The sequence below is a fragment of the Gymnogyps californianus genome, chromosome 3, assembly GCF_018139145.2.
Source record: "Gymnogyps californianus isolate 813 chromosome 3, ASM1813914v2, whole genome shotgun sequence".
Taxonomy (NCBI): Eukaryota; Metazoa; Chordata; class Aves; order Accipitriformes; family Cathartidae; genus Gymnogyps; species Gymnogyps californianus.
The window spans coordinates 19,997,634-20,015,036 of record NC_059473.1 but is presented as its reverse complement, the minus strand read 5'-3'; the positions used below and the strand labels follow the sequence as shown (position 1 = coordinate 20,015,036).

At 42.0% G+C, this 17,403-nt stretch overlaps 1 protein-coding gene across 6 annotated transcripts in view; it reads left to right on the top strand.

Moving 5' to 3' along the window:
- Window positions 1-2,975: 2,975 nt before the first annotated feature.
- EPHX1 (epoxide hydrolase 1) overlaps window positions 2,976-17,403 on the top strand; it is a 330,376-nt gene continuing 315,948 nt past the window's right edge. For 3 of the 6 annotated variants that reach the window (XR_007766311.1, XM_050895060.1, XM_050895064.1), the window contains exons 1-3: window positions 2,976-3,249; window positions 14,292-14,476; window positions 16,347-16,527. Coding sequence is in view for 5 of the 6 variants with exons in the window: in XM_050895060.1 (XP_050751017.1) it covers window positions 14,297-14,476; window positions 16,347-16,527 (361 nt within the window). In the remaining variant the exon portion in view is untranslated. Of the gene's footprint in view, window positions 3,250-3,794; window positions 3,962-5,773; window positions 5,884-14,291; window positions 14,477-16,346; window positions 16,528-17,403 lie in introns of those variants that run through there. The other 3 variants (XM_050895061.1, XM_050895062.1, XM_050895063.1) reach the window with 3 other exon arrangements.

The following is a 17,403-nucleotide window of genomic DNA, read 5'->3' as shown; positions in this document are numbered from 1 at the left end:
TCCTGCATTGTCACACTTGTGATGAGTACGTGTGTAGGTGTCAGAGAAGCATTAATAATAAACTGCATGACCAATTTCCTTATCCAATAATAGTATAAGAAAATATTTTTTCTGGATATCAAAAAGAGCACTTCGGCTTTAGCAAATGAGAAGATCCTTCAGCTCAAACTCTGTGTTGGAGTATCTACCTAGATTGTAGCAATTCGTTTACTTTCCTGTAATGCAAATTGCATACTACTTGACATTATTTTAATTGGCTGATGACTGTCTACCAGTCTACAGCTTGTAATGATTAGATATCAGCAATTCTCCATAATAATTGGTCATCAATAGCTGTCTTTTTTAAAAATCTTTCCTTATATTGTAAGATAAAAACTGTTCTCCAACCACATCTGTTGTTGTCAGTTTCTCTGTGCTTGTATGAATACTTGTCAGAACTCTCTGCAGTTCCCCTCACACCAGCAGTCCCGTAAGTTTCTGTCATGGCCATATCCTCCCCCTAATTTCTGTTTGCTGTAACAAACTCCAGCTGCTTTAAAGGTGGATATAATGCTGTGTAATGTTCCTCTACCTCAGCTCAAGACTCTAAAGCAAAAATAACTTTAAGGAATGCCGGACCATGGAGTTGCTAATGTTTTCCATTTCTCTTATTTAGAATCATAGCATATGTCAAGCTGGAAGAGACCCATAAGGATAATCAAGTCCAACTCCCTGCTCCTCGCAGGACTACCTAAAACTAAACCATATGACTAAAAGCATCGTCCAGATGCTCCTTGAACTCTGACAGGCTTGGTGCCATGACCGCTTCCCTGGGGAACCTGTTCCAGTGACCGACCACCCTCTCAGTGAAGAACCTTTTCCTAATGTCCAACCTGAACGTCCCCTGACGCAGCTTCATTCCATTTCCTCGTGTCCTATCGCTGGTCACCAGAGAGGAGATCAGCACCTCCCCCTCTGCCGCCTGCCTTGAGGAAGTTGTAGGCTGCAATGAGGGCACCCCTCAGCCTTCTCCAAGCTGAACAAACCAAGTGACCTCAGCTGCTTCTCATAAGTCTTACCCCTGAGGCCTTTCACCATCTTGGTTGCCCTTCTCTGGACACGCTCTAGTAGTTTGATGTCCTTCTTATATTGAGGCACCCAAAACTGCACACAGTACTTGAGGTGGGGCCACACCAGTGCAGTGTAGAGTGGGACAATCACCTCCCTTGACCAGCTAGCTGTGCGGTGCTTGGTGTACCCCAGGACACGGTTGGCCATCTTGGCTTTAGTGGTGTTTTGCTTTGACAGGCTGTGGAAGTTGTACAATTTTCACAATAAACAACCGAAACAGTTCCAGTTAGGAGAAATGCACGTAAAGAACTAAACCTGATGTAATCTTCCTCTGTTCTCTGTATGTTTGAGGTAACTACTTTGCTCATTGCTGTTTACTACTGCTACTGCCATAGGGCCTAAGAGTCCTGCTTGTGTACCAGAAGCATTGTATGTCTAGTACTGTTAAAGCACAGAGAAAAATTAATATTTAATGAATTGGCAATTTAAGAGGGTTAACACCCACAGGAAGACATATATGCAAGAGTGATATCTCCACGGTAGGAACTTTGAACTACTCTGCTTCATGAAAGGAAGAACTGCAAGGCACTAAGGAGGTAAGAAGGTTCCTTCCTGGATGACTGAAGACACCTGTTTTAAGAATATGGGACAGCCTGGATAAAGTATGAAACTACTTCTTTAACAAGTTATAGAGGCTGCAGTTACTGGCTAACTAGAGGTTGGAGTTGGCATTTTTATAACAAAGAGGGGATAGAAGAAATACAACTTTTCATTAACTAAAATAGTCAAATACAGTATCTATTTGGTAGCTGTAATAAAGTGCTATGACAGTGTGAGACATAATACAGTTGCACTTTTATCTGTAATCTTATAGAAGTTGTTATGTTTTATTATGAAATTCACCACAGTCCCATTTGTATGTTTGTGAAATCCCTGTAGTCCTGCAGAAGAAAGATGGGTTGCTACTAATGCTTCTGGCATCTCAAGAAAATTAGTATGGAGCTGTTGGTGAAGCTAGATGCCCCAGAAGGGGCAGAACTCACAGCCAGCATGTTTGGTGTGGAAGAAGAAAACAACAAAAAAAGACAAGCCTTACTTACAGAACAGTTTAGGCACATGTTGCTTTAAAACAGATTGCTTTTTTAATTTAGCAACTATTGCTGTTCATAGCAAAACAGCATGAGAACTGCACCAAATACTCTGGGCAAAGGAATGCTTGAGCAGACTGGGATGACTGGGTAGAAGAGGCTGAAAGATGTGAAAGGAATCGTTATCGATCACAAGTCTGTTTGTTAAGACTTTTCTTCAACAATCCAAACAAGAGAATTGAGATGGTGTGGAGGTGACAAAAAAAGTAATACTGGAACCTGGGAGTGAAGTGATAGATGAAAACTGAGATTGAATGGAAAAACCTCAAAGAGCCAATAAAGAATTTAAGTTGCTTGTTATGTTCTTACTGATGAGATTAATTGTTACAGCTTGACCTTCTGAGGCTTGCTCTGATCTCTCTGACCAAGTTTGGAAGACAGGCCTTGGGGAACACAGGTTCAGGGAAAAAGCACCCCTGTTACATGCATCCTCAGTGTATTCCTTCTGTTAGGCACATAGTTGTGCTGCACAGGACAGCAGCTGGGGAGGTGGAGCAGTCTGAATGTGTTTCTCTTAAGTCAGTCCTACTACAGTGCAGTGAGTGCTGGTGAGATTGGCTGAGAAGCCATTTAGGAAGCTCACACGTGGTGCCACTCAATAGTTGCTGCCTGGCTGTGTCCTAATTCTGGCGTTACAACAGTGAATTAGTGTTTGTTGGGCTAAAGTCTGTAACACTGTGACCACCTGTGCTTCAAAGCCCAGGTGAGCCTCGTTGCTCCCCACTGCCCAGTTTTTGGTCGGTGCTGAACACCGGTGTGCCGGAGCGCTGCGGGCAGGGAGCCACCAGGTCTGTCCGCGGCTGGGGGCAGCAGGTGTCAACGCCCCTTGTCTGGGGCCGGCGTCAAGGGCGGTAAAGCCTTCGCGGCCGTCAACTTGTTTGTCTTCAGCGGGGGCGGCCGGCCCGCACCGCTCAGCTTGCCGCAGGAACTACATCTCCCAGCGGGCTGCGGACAGAGGGGCTCGGCCGGTACCGTGCCCCTTTCCCGGCGTGCCGGTGGGCGGCCTCGGCAGCGAGGCGAGGCGTGCGCGGTCCCGGTCCGGCCGCGGCAGGTAACAGCGCTGGGCGGGCGGTTGCCGGGTGGGTTGCGAGGGGAAGCCCGCGGGCTTGCTCCGTCGCCTCAGGGGAGAGGCGCGAAACCTGTCAGCGGTGGGGCTGTGCCTTACCGCAGCCGGTCCGCCGCTCCGAGTTGCTCCGCAGCCGCCCGGCAGGACAACCGCAGCATTTAGCGCGCGTTTCAGCTTTCGCCCCGCTCGTGTAGCGGCGGCCGGGCGGGGAGGGCAGCCCCTCGCCTCACCGGGCGAGGTCCTGGTCTCCTGCCACCCGCACGGGCAGGGGGCGGCGGCCGTTACCCGGCAGCCGTTACCGGGCGGCTGTTACCGGGCGGCTGAGGGGGCGCCTCCCCCGCGGCGGCCGAAGCTGAGGGCAATCCCGCGCTGCGGGCGGGGACTGAGGAGTGTTTGTGAAGTTCCCTGCCTGGGGGGTGAAATGGTGCCTCTGCCCTGGTAGCCACGGTGGTACACAGTGAAGGGAAGAGGGGGCGAAGCGAGAGCGCTGGCCTGAACTTTCCGTCCAGTAAATGAAATTACTTTTACAGGTTATTCTGTGTGCGGCGTCTCCTGCCGAAGCCTGTGGACGTTGAACAGCAAGAGAGAGGGAGCGGGGAGCGTTGCAAGTGGGCTCTGCGCCTACGTGCCTTAAATACCATTGTTTTAAAGAGTGTGCGCCCCTCTGCCAGCTGGTAGTATCAAAATATTCTTAACAGTGGGTATTATTAAAGTCTGAATAATAGCAGTGGGCCGGGTGGGCATTTCTGGGTTCATTTTGGGAACAGGAAGGCCCTAATAGGCTTTTCTGGGGGGAGAGTAGATGTGACATTCCCTGACAGCTTGCTGGAGTCAGGGTTGTTTGTCTGGTTTAAGGTTCCTGATAAGCTGGCCTTACTGCTGACAATACTTATGGAAACAACAATTTTATTTAGCGTTCATTGGGAATCTGGCCAGGTTTCCTGGTTTAGTTACAGTAAGTGGCTTTAACTATTGGCATATAAATGGTTTGGTCTGTTTTTGTTTGGTTTTTTTACGCATTTCTAAATGGGGATGTGAAATTGAACTTTTTTTTTTTTTTTTTGGTTTATGGGTCATTTGCCAAAACTGAAAATTGTTGGAATGAGTACCATATACATAGTTCCCTTTGCTGAACAAGCATTTTAGGGATGAGAAGAAAACCTTTTAAGTTTAATGACCGTATTTTGTTGCATAACTGAGCAATCTGCAAAGACTAAGCAAATGACGCACTCGCTTCTCAAGTTTGGCTCAGTTTGTCAGAATTCAGTTGGGATTTTGACTTTGCCCTGCAGTTAAAACGTATCATAACCAAGTGCATTGCTTAATTTTCCAGTTCTATTGAATTAGGTTGCTTTCTCTTCCCTTATTTTCATAGCATAGCTTTATCTAAAATAAGAGAACTTGCCTAGTTATTGTAGGTGAAGCTGTAGCTAGGCTCAGTCTTAGAAGCCACTGTCTCAAATTTACTTACACAGCCACAAATGCGGGTTTAATATTTTGATTGGCACTATTCTTTTGAGGTGCCATGCTTCTCCTCTGAAACGGATATTACTCCTGTCTGAAGTAAGCTAAAACTGAGACTTGAGTGCACAAATTGCTAATGCTTACTGAAAATCAATGGAAGATAGGCACCAAAAGCAATTAGGCAGCTTTGAAAAATCAATCTGCAGTAGAAGTTGTGCAAGGACAAGGATTAGATCTTTGTCAGAGCTGAATTCTTTGTGGGGAAGGTCCTGGCATAGTGTCAAGTTCGTGACTCTTTGTTCTACATCTTTTCCAGTCTGAATTCATATATAAAAACTTGTGTATGATTCGCTTAAACTCTGCTTGTTTGTTATTTCTTCCTAATTTTGGTTTTTTTTTCATAGGGGTAATCATGGTGTTGAAGTAAATAATTCGAAATACAGCACAGTTGGTAATAACCAGTGCAGCCAGAATCCACATGCAATTTTTCTGTATGAATTGCCCAAAATAGGTTTTGGGTTACTAGGTGTTTTAAAAGGTGTTTTTTTTCCCCCTGTTGATCTACTACACTTCTTGTATTTGGTCATTCCGTAGGGTAATACCATGTTTTCAGCCTGTTTGTTTATCTAGGGTTTCAGCAAACCTTTCAGACTTACCTAGTATTTTTAGACATAGAACTGCAATGTTTTAGTATGGTAAGCACTGTGAAACAAGTTCAGGCTTCTTAGTAGAATATACATGGCCAATTTGTTCTAAGTAATTACAACAGGTAAATAAAAAGGTTTGGGGTAATAATTCCGGAACGGTAATACTCCCAGAAATTCTTGTTTCTTCAGTAATAGTTTGTCAAGTAATTTGTCAGTGGAGAAGTAGCAAAGCAGGGATGGGGGTGGTAGGTGAAGTATAGTTTATAGCTCTAGGCAAAATGAATTGATTATCTTGCATATTCCTATGCACGTTTCTTGTATTATAGTTGGAGTATTCAAATTTTGTGGCCAGATGAGCAGAGGTAAAGTCTTACCTTTGTGGTAGAGTGTGCACTGCTTCGTTGAGCCTGCAAGAATATTTTCTTCATGCAACGCACAATCCCAGAACCAGGGCAGTCGTCTTTAATGTGCAAGTTCCAAACGTGGCAAATAGATCTCTAATTACTGTGTAAGTCCCTAAAGAAAAGTCACTTGGAAAGTAGAGCGACTTGCTTCTCTCTGAAGAGCTTTGGTCTGCTTGTAATTAATGTTGAAAATACTTTTTTCCCTTCTGAATACTACTACTGAAAAAGTCCTGGATTCTTCCTCTGAATGCATTATTTTTAATTAAAAGCATCATTACGTGTGTAAATGGGTATTTACGTAAATAGTAAAGCACAAAAATCCACTTTTAAAATGGCATTTGCTTTAATATCTTGGTCATGCTAGACATAGCAGGATTGCTAACAATGATTTGAATATACCCTGGGTTTTATGTTGGTTTTGTTTGGTTTTTTTTTTAAAGTGGCATTATCAGCTTTGATATATATTTAAGCATGTTGTTATTGATTAAATGCTTTCTGATTAGCAGGACTGGGAATATTTTTGTGGGAGTCGTGGTAGCCATGCTTTGTTAGTTGCTTTTTTCAATAGTGTATGATGCTGTCTCCTAATGCATTTGCCAGAATGAGGAAATTATCTATGATCATGTTTATGGAGGGATCCTACTGGGTAAAGAACAGGAGCTGTTTTCTAGGTTTCTTCTCTGAAAAGTGAGCTGTTCTCTGACATTCCTCCAACTTTTTTTTTTTTTTTTTTTGAAACATCTCTGTTGGAGATGATTAGGTGTAATCACAAGATAAGTAAAGGCTCAGCAAACTTCTATTTTTTCTTTCTTTCTCTACCTCAAGCAATTCTTCTCATTTATTGCAGCCAGCAGGTGATTTTTTTTTTTTTTCTTCTTTTGAACTCTGCATTGAAGACACGTAACTATTGCTCTACCAGTTTGTTCTGTGTGCCCTGGCTGCCCACCACATCTGTACCCTGGGTATGCTTTGCTGTCTAATAGAAGATGAGTCTTTCTCTCAGGTTAAATGGCTGTGTATTATGAATCAAAAATAAAGCTCTGTTGAAGGACCTAGTCCTCTTGGCTGCTTCATCATGAGTGTTAATTGCTCTAATCTGGTGGGTACAGGTAGTGCACTTTTCTAGACGAAGCCCTTAAATCCAAAGAGAACTTAAATATTTAGTTGTTATTAAGAGAGAGATGAAGTAGCAAGAATTGTTCGTGTTACATGTTTACTCTGGCACATCCTTTTGGTGTTGCAGTTATTTGACAGAAGATGATGACTACCATCTGTTCCCCTCCTCTCTCATCATTCAAAGTTCCTTTTCTCTTTGAGAATAAAGACTTCATAGAGAGATAACAAGTTTCTATCTCTTCCTGTTTCCATAGTCACAATTTATTTAAAAAAATATATTTTTAAATTCTTTTTACACTCTCATACACGTTTTCATTCATGCTGCCCTTACTACTTGGAGTCATGATCCTAATTTAAATTTACAGCATGCACCTCATCTTACTGTCTTGCAGATTGCCAGAAATGGCAGTCTTTATATTCATCATTTCCATCTCCACACCTTCTTTTAACTGAAAGATTGTAGTGTACTTTGTTCTTACATACTTTACAGTGCAAGATTTCAAACTGTTTGCACTTTTTTTTCCCCTCTAAGGCACCACGTACATATCAATTCTGCATCTGTTAATAATTAAAGGTTTTAGTAACACAGTTTTCTAACAGTGCTAATACAAAAATCTTGTAAAGCTGCTAGTTAAAGAAGATCTTTCCCTCTCTGATTTCACAGAAGAATCTTAAGAGAATTAGATTAATGGAAAATCCCACAGTAAACAGAAGGACACACGCTGTGCCATACCACCAAGCAGTACGGGATGAATCTGAGTCTTGTCTAGAGATCAGACTGGGCAAAACATTGGCCATAATACCATCGCAGGGGAGAAAGGCAACCTTTTGCTCTTTAGTACTGGAGGATTTAGTGAAGCTAAAAATAGTGCCTGAATTTCCTTTAAGGCCTGAGGAACAATTATCTCGATCTCATTTCCATATCTGTAATATCTAACTCTTTTGGTTCATCTGCCCTTTTTTCCACCCTTCTCTTTAAAATGCAGCTCCTGGCATAGGATGAGGAGGTTAACCTCATTATTGCTAGAAACTGGTAGAAGGCAAAACGGAACAATGTGCTCTTTGTAATTTCTTTTCAGACATTAGAAATTAAATGTGAAGTAAAGCTCAAGATGTTCTTTGGAGTCTATTGTATTGGACTGTGTCAGTTGGATGGACAGTGGCTATGAACTGTTCTAAAAACTTTTTATTGGCATGATATCCTTCCCTTTTTTAACTGTAACGTGATTTGGGAGAGCTCTGTCTAGGAGACCCAGCTTTCAGCTGTGTTCACCCCCAAGCTGTATGCCAGGCTTCTGTTGCTTCTCTGCATTCATGCAAAAAACCTCTGTTATTGTTGGAATTTGAGGGTCAACAAATAGGATAAAATCTTTGCATGATCTAACCTTAACACTGTAGCTATCAAATGCATTATTGTGAAATTTTAAACAGTTCTTTCACTCTTAATTATCGTGACTGAACAGTGCTGATTTAAGAATCCTTTAGCAGCTCTTCTGTCTGTAGAGTCCTAAAGAGAAATTATTGCAGATGGAGACTAGATCTCCGTTCCCCTGAATCGTGCACATTGTCATTAGATCACAACAACAGGTATCACACAGATCCTAGGTTGGATTCTGCCAGTTTGCATTTATGCAGCCCACAGGCTTTTTTTAGACTCTCTGAAGGAAGTGGGTTCGTTGAAGCAAAATAAGGAAAAATGAGATAAATAAATGTTTTTAAGCAGCACATAAGAATGTGTTGGGCATGGATTTGAAAGAGCAAGCAGTGTTGCTTAAATATGTGTTCTTGTAAATTGAGTATTTTCCTCTTAAAAATGTGGCATACAGTATTTTAAATTATGATTCTGAGATGAGCTTTGACCAGCCAGTGGTTGGATAAATACGCCTCTTCTGGGTGGGGCAAAGTGGATAACGGTGAATTTAGTCCCGTATTACTTTTCTTTTATGCTTAGCTAGGCTTGGGTCTCGGTGCCTGTCAGATTTCAGTGTAGTACTGAAGAGATGATACCACTTGACTGTCATCGTATCATAGGAAAAATTAGGTGGGAATATGTTGTGTAAGGTACTCAGCTACTCCCCTGGAACGAAGTGCCTCAGGGACTAACTGCCATAAGTTCAAGTTCTGGGTGATGCATATGGGTACCCCCAGAGCCTTACATTGGCTCTCTGTTGATTGTTGCTGTTGTCCAAGGGGCAAAGCAGATGAACAGCTGCAAGGGAGCGGTGCCTTACTGCCACAGGCGTGGGGCGTTCCTCAGTGGTGATGGAGGCATACCCCCAACCCTGTCCCGGGTGCAGTGTGCCCTGCTCCTGGGAGAGGCCTAGCCGTCCCCCTGGGAGAGAGAGTGTGCTTTCTCCTTCTCTGGGGAGGTGACCCCTTTCCTTGGTTGTAGTCTTCTAATTAGGTTCCTGCTGTACTGGCTAATTCCTGATTGCGAACAGTCTAGAAAAAGACTGTGGAACAGAATGATATCATCTCTTCCTGCTGTTTTGGAGATAGCATTGTGTGCCACCTCCCTATGGCAATAAAAAATGTAAATGCTAAATTTCTTATCGAGACAAGCCAGAAACTCTGTTGGATTTGTATTTCCTGTCTTTCATTTGCATCCCTGCGTAGGACGCTTTATTTCATCCGATGCCTACCTCTCCTCCTTTCCTATAATGTTAATGTATCATTTTATGCTCACCTGGGAGATGTTATCAGTTTTATGCAAAGCAATTCCTGCGTTGCTAAGCTATTTTGAAGGTTGTCATAATGCTCCATAAACTACATAAATAGGAAGCTTTTCTTACACAAATGTCTTCACTTCATGGTTTTCTCTTTCTGGTGTTACATAATGACAAAAATGTGATGCCCAAAGATGGTAGGACATGGACTGAGGGTGAAGCTTCTGGGACTGTGCCATGCCTTTTAGGCTGTCAGTGCTAGGGGACCCTGTTACAGGTGCCCTGAGTTTTTGAAGTCCTTCAGTGGGTTGTTTTTCCTTCAGATGTGTTGGGAAGAGTAACCTGCAATTGCTGCTCTTCAGGCGAACCGATCTGTAAACAAAGACACTGCGGCAGAGGAGTGCCTTTTCAGTAAAACCTAATGGGGGAGTTTATGTAACAGAACAACAATAAACGGAAACACCACTTCTAAATTGAGCTGTTATTTCTCCTGCAGAGTAATTATTAATCAATAAACCTTGTATCTGACAGCATCAGAGGGTGCTAACTGCTCTGAGCTACCTTGCAGTCTGCTAGTAAATCAACCTTGGAGAGAAAATGTTATTAACTAAACCGTGATCACCTCTGGCATGTGTCTGAAAGCAGCATGGTCTCTTTGAGCTTTTGCATCACCCATGCGCTAGCTGTTTTGCACCGATACAGTTTAATAGCACCACTCGGAGTTGGGGGTATTGTGCATCATTCAGGCCATAGTAGCTGGGTTGCGTAGCATTTGGGCCAAAACGGGTTTCCAGATGTTAGACTGAAAGTCTTTCCAGTTGCTTATTCCTCCAATAGCATGATTCAGATGGATTCTAATGCTGCAAGGCAAAGGTGAATGATTACTACTAGAACAAGATGAGGATTTTACCATTAAGCTATTTCATAGATGACCTTTCTAAAAAATAAATAGCGCTGTTCTCCAGGGCATCTGTTACTGGATACTGATGAAGACAGGGCATGAGACAGGACATAGCTTTGATATAAATAATAATTGCTCTGTTCCTCTGGAGCTATTAGCTGTGCTGTTAATGCATGAACAGAGGACAGTGCAAATCAAAATGCAAAAAATGCTGAGAAACAAGAGTGTTTTCAACAAGGAATAGTAAGATACTGTAAGAAAGTTTTGGGGTTTTCTTGCAAACAACGTATTTCTTGAGATGCACTTGGCCTTCTTCAAGAGGAGCTAGTTTTTGGGCTATTTACTGGATCCATCACACTTCAACATTTTTCTTTCAAAACATGTTTTTAAAGTAGCAAAACAAAAACATTCTTCCTTGGACTCTTTAGGATAAAAGTACTGTCTAAGATATTTAAGTGCTGTCTACAAACAATATCCACCCTGGGGTACAGCAAAGTCTTGGAGCCTAAGTACTTGACCATGGAATAAATGGAAATATTTCCTTCTAAGGTCTTGCCTTTGGTCACATAAAAAGAGGAAAAAGCCAGACCAAAACATGAACTCCCTTTGAAGTAGTAATTTTTAAAGGCAACATGCCAGTATGGTTGCATCAAGAGACTTCAGAGAATAAAAACACCAGCACTTTATTGTTTACATGTCTGAAAACTGCAAGTATAGAAAAGTTTTATTGTACCTGTTTCTCCTTCCACATTTGTGGTGCTGTATTGCTGTATCATGGAAAAAGTGTAAGGGGCTAATAAGTTCTATCTCTCAACAGCTATCAACACATCAGTAGTGATTAGCAAAGGAAATTCCGGTGCAGACGCGTCATGATGCTGTTTCATGCTGTTCAAATAACACACAGGAGTTTTAGAGAACTAGCTTGAATAGCAAACTTGGGAAATCATTGAGTGCGTTTGCTTTAAGTGGTTTCCTCTCAGCACAGGCTGGAGAAGTTGGTAGGAGCATGCTGTGTTCCAGTAACTCATCACTAGCAAAACAATCCCTTTGAGTGTGCTATGAACTGGTGCAAGTTAAAATACTGCTGATGCACTTCGCCTTTTCTCTTCCTCCTGTGCACTTGGAAAAAAATGTAGCATAGTTGGAGCTCTAGGCCCCTGTGTTTGTTGTAATTAGGAATTTTACAGGCACTTTCAAGGGAACTGGGAGAGATTGAATATAGAGAGTAACTTGGGAGCTCTCTCTGTTAGCAAAAAATAATCCAACCAGTATCAGAGGCGGCTTCTTCCAAGTCAAAATGACATCTCATGCAAATCGATTTGTCACTAGCCCCAATTCTCTGTAATAGAAGACAGAACTTTTGTGAGACCTGAAATTGATTTTGGCGCTTATTGCTGGACTGTAAACAAGCTCATCCTGAAGTCTGTTTGGAATTAATTGCACAAATGGGTATCTTCTCACATAGTGAGTTCTTTGTACAAACAGTCCGGGGCAAATGCAAAATACGCATGTTTGCACACAATCCCTCCCATGTCTTCTGCTGCAAAAATTTTCATTTCTCATGTCTCCTTGAGAGCAGATGGGGGAAGCAGAAATATTTTTGTAGATCTGGGTACTCCAATGATTTAGGACATACAACTTTCTTGCTAGAGAATGGGCTGGGATTGTGTTCCTGGGTAAAGCAGTTCTGTGTTAGGTGCTGTGCCTCTGTCACCGTGTTGGCAGAGGCAATGGTGCTGATAACAGCATAAGCCAGGAGAAAGAGTCCTCTGTTTGTCTAGGTACCCCAGCCATCCTGCCTGAACAACGGGGCTGGCACTGACAGCAGCTCTCTTTTCTCTTGGCACGGCTGTTTGTCGTGGGGCTTTGTAAACATACTGAAGTTTGAATTTTTCGTATTGTGGTGTTTACATAGTTATGCTGGTGAACCTTTGTAGTCTAGACATGGCCTGAGTTGTGCTGTGATTTCAGGGAAGTTGCTGTTCTTCTCGGTGAAGACTTAGTAATAGAAATGCTATTAAATGCTGTGGTAGATATTATTTCTATGTAAAGTGCTTTGAGGTTTCTAAAAGCCCCTCCAGTTCTGCTTTGCAGTAAAATTTAATTGTGCTCTGGAGGCTCCTAGACTGCATTGGTTTATGTGTTGAGGCAAGCTGAAATTGGACAAACTTTTTAATTCTGGGGTAAGTTATGGCCTGAGTATGGTGGAGGTGGGAAAAGATTGTTGTCTTGTGCTCCAGAGAACATTGTGGAAAAAAACTAGCACCTCCTCAAACAGCAGAAATTATGGAAGGACCAGTGAGACGAATAAACAGATCAAGTTCTTTCAGTGCCTATCATTCCCATTTCTCCAGCCTCTGAGGATTAAGGAATTTCAGGTCACTTTTCAAGGCTGTAGCACTTGCATGTCTAAGCAATATATTTTTGTAGCTTGCTGTCCTATCTGCATAGTGCCTGACTTCTGTACAAATGTTTTAGTGGGTGCTTATTTTGACCATTTTGTTTATTTATTTATTTGTTGTCAGGCATTAGAAAATTAAACTCAAGAGGTTGACTAAAATGTGTCCCGTCACATAAAGTCACCTACAAGACAGGTCAATTTTACTCCTGTTATAATCACGTGAACTGCCATTAACTTGTGTTACAATTCCTGTTTTGATCCAGGAACATCTTTGAGCAATTTCAGAGCATCAAATTACTCTGCAGCAGCAAACCCAACAAAACCTTCCAGCTCTGGAGAGAATGAAGACTGTTCTGTGTCATAAACAATGCTTGCCCTAGAAGTTTTCAAATACTTCATGTCTTATCAATTCCCCAGCAAATGAGTGTTTGAAACATGACATTCTTTAAAATTATGCATTATAATGATGACGGTGCTGTTCCCCAAACCACCTTACAAACATTTCTTATACTTAAAGGGATGCTTGAAAACATTAATTATTAAAGAGAGTCTGAGAAACTATTTCTTCTACTTGCAGCATGAACCAGTTCAAATGGATTTTTTTGTTTGTTTGTTTTGGTTAAGGTGTTCTGTTTGACTAAAGCACAACAGCCCTGCAGTCGGGTTATGCAGATATGCTGTGAAATCAGGTTGTTCTTCACTTTGACAGAATTTTATCACTTGGGGAAGGTCGTTTTAGAGCCAGGAGAGCATGCATGTGGTCTTTTGTTTCCTCTTCAAAACACTTCAGAGGGAGAAAGAAAGGGAAGGTCCTTCTACCCTTTGCACTGCTGTTCAAGGGTTATATAAATATATCACTGCCCCACTCCCCCAGGCTGATTGGGAGGTACAAGGTGGCTGCCCTCATGCTCTTCACTTTTTTTTTTCTCTATATATGTCTCAGTGTTTTCTTCCTTCCAAATGTGTAACAATAGATAGGTGAGCCTTACTGAAGAGGTGCTCTGCTTTGGAATTTGTGGGAAATCTAGAGCTTCAGAGGAAGAAAAAGCATTACACTTGAGTTATATCCACAGTCACCTCCTTTACTGTTGAAGTTTAGCAGCAATCAGCGGCCACTGAGGAAGCCAACATGGCGTGTTTAATCAGAGGACTATTTAATTACCAAGCCATGTGATCTCTTGACTTGCTTTGAGTTCTGTTTTTACTAAATGTCTTTTATGTAAAAAAATTAATTCCTCCCCATTTAAGTTGCGTAGATTAAAACATCCTATTTCTGAATTTTTACAGAAGTGTTGATGTCCTGTGAGTGACAGAATATCATGTAGATCCTATCTTTAAAAGCGAGTAAACCACTATAGTCTTTACAAAGTACGTCGCATGTCTCTGCTATCTGATTGGGCTTACCAGAGTTCTGTTCTTCTCTTGCAGGCATTATGCTGCTCGAAGTATTCCTGGTTCTGGGGACAGTCATCATCTACTTCTTGCTTTCCAAGAAGAAAGAAGAGACGTTACCCTTCAAAGAGGGATGGTGGGGCAAGGGACAAAAGCCTGACACTGAAGAAGATACAACTATTTGGCCATTTAAGGTGGAAACTACAGAAGAAGAGCTGAGCGTAAGCAAATCTCTATACTGGGGAGAGAGAAGAAAGAAATGGCCAAATAAATGCAGAACTTGTTTGGAAGTAATTTTAAAATTGAACCAATAGTTACATTTATGAGAATGAGCAATGATGTCTAGGACTTGGGGAAGGGATTTTTCAGTACTTCAGAAGATAGGTATGGATAGGCAGATTTCACATCCTACTATACAATTTTGTTCTCAGCTGCCTGCTGCAAGATTTCTAGTAAATAAATCTACTCTGTAAAGCCTAATAAACGTAAAAATCATATTACAGATAACTCAACTCTGTGTTCCTCTTTGTGCACCTTCCTCAGTTTGATTGTGTAGACCAGAATAAGAACAATGTCTTTTTTTTTTCTTTTTTTCTTTCAAAAGCAATTACGAATATCTCATTTTCTTGACTGCTTTATGTTTGCAGCTGTGTTGGATGCTGATTCTTCTATAATTAATGATCTACTTTGGTCAACACTAATACCACAGTGGTAATTACAGTAAACACATACGTTGCAGAATTTGTTAGCTAGCAAGATTTTGATTGTGTGTGTTTAAGTCAGGCATTGCACAATTTCATAGATCTGTGTGGAGTAGTGGTTCAAACAGTACTCATGGGATTGCTCGTATTATTCACTTATAATAGATTCCTATTTTCTCAGTAAGGCCTGGGTTTTTTAACACTTTGTTTGCCCTCCTTAGTAATATCAATGGACATTGATCTCCAATGTTTTCCCCTTACACTGCAGGCATAAAGCTAGATAATTTCTAACAGATGTTTTTGAAACATGCAATTCTGTATTATGACAGCTATTGCAACATAATCCATCGGTAGAAAACTCTGTTTCTAAATATATTCTTACATAAACTAGGAGTTAAAAATTATGCTAGCATATATTACTAAAACATTTTTTAAAAGGTGTTGAGCATGGACAAAAAGCATGTATGTAAAGAGATGTTAAAAACTTCATTTAAAAATCCATGCTTTCTGTACACGTGTTAAATGCCAAAACAGTGAGCTTACATACTAACATCTTGTCTAGACTGAGACTGCCTGTTCAGTGTGAGGCGTGAGCCAGTGCATACACCTAACTCGTCTTAGTCAGAGTGAGAGCTCTCTCTATCGCTATATTAGAAAATGCTGTTCAGGTTTAAACCCCACAGAGCTTTGAGCAGTATTAGATTTCCAGACCTGCCTTCCACCTTCAACTATTCTGTGGTTCTGTTCGCAGTAGGAAGGGGCTCTTGGCTGTCCTTCCCTGCTGAGCGATTTTGGACTGATTTTGCAGTATTGTCAGCATCCCCTGTAACCTTGAAGTGCAGTGGGAAGGTCACTTTCATAGTTATTCTAGATTGGGAAACTTTAATTCCACTCTAGTTTCACCAACTTTGTGGCCATGTGAAATCCCTCAGAGTGTTTCCTAGTGAAGACATCCAGCCCCTTGGTTTGGGAAGGAGAGCAAAAGGTTTGGGCCAGATCCATGTGTTGATTGTGCAGTTGGGCTCGCAGGTAACCTGGGGAACAAAGTACCGTGGAAAGGCAACAAGACTTAAACTGTGAAGCCACAGTACTGTCAGAAGAGTATCTTTTCCTCTGTGGTTATCAGCCTGGCAAACAGGTTAGCCAGCCCTGCAAAACAAAGACAGAGAGAGTGTTAAGAACAGCTGTAAATGGAAGAGGAAGGAGGCCATCTGGAGGAGAAAAAGAATTGGAACAGCTGATGGAGCATCAGCAAAATGCACAGGTGTCATTAGAGATGTTATTTTCATTGTTCTCATTTCACTTGGGAATAACTAGAAACCATGCACAGTAGAGCACAAGATGGCAGACACAAGTGCTTGTAATGTCTCTTCCTTCTTTTTCCCTATAGGACTTATTTAGGAGACTTGACCAGGCTCGATTCACCGAGCCACTGGAGAACAGTTGCTTCCATTATGGGACTAACTCAGTGTATCTCAGGAAGGTTGTCTCCTACTGGAAAAACCAGTTCAATTGGAAGAAACAAGTTGAAGTCCTCAACAAGTACCCACAATTCAAAACTAAGATTCAAGGTGTGTGGCTTTTTCCCTTAAAAAAATAAACAAACAGTAATACATAATTTTGTCTACAAGGGATCTCAGTGGTAAGAATGCTATGGTTGTGTCGCATGGGCCTTCCCTCCCTGGCTGCCGTGGCGTGGATCATTGGCACCGCTGCTGAAGCAGCGAGAAACTCCTTCATCGTAAGTGAAGCCTTTAGGTCAAGGAATGACAAATAGAATTCCCTTGTGCACGGATGGGTTGTCAGCTGGTGTTAACAGGAGCCAAGACCGGCATTTGGAACCAGAACTGGATCTTAAGATGTACACATGTTCCCTGACTTGCATGCAATCACGCAGAAATACCCACAGATGCCTCCTCTTGCTCCATGTAGTTCTCCAGCTGCTGCTGTCACGGTGATGCCATCAGCCTGGCAGCCCTCCTCAGCAGGGTGTGCTGGCTGCTCAGGTTGTCTCTGCTTGGCAGGGCAGATGTGCTCTGCTGCACCATTTCAAGCATTCGTAGGCCTAGAAACGCAGAATGCCTTTCCCTTGGGGTTGACGTGCTGCCAGGTGTGAGTGAATGGTTTGTCTTTTCATTCAAAGCACAGACACCTTTTGAAAGAGGCCGTTCAGCTAAGGTCTGGTGGTGCTGGAGCTTGGTCAAACTGGATGTTTTAAATGCTTGAATTAGGGTTGTGCTTGGGTCACTTGGGGGTACAGTTGTAGATTTAGAGCACAGCAGGCAATTGTCTCACGTGATGGCAAAATTCAAGCTTGAGATTATGCTATTATGTTTTTACTTGCACCCATAATTGTACGTTGTTTCAAATGAGGTAGTCCACCATAATATTTAAAATGGATTTGGGACAATAAATGGTTGTTACGTAGCGGTTAGAACATAAAGATT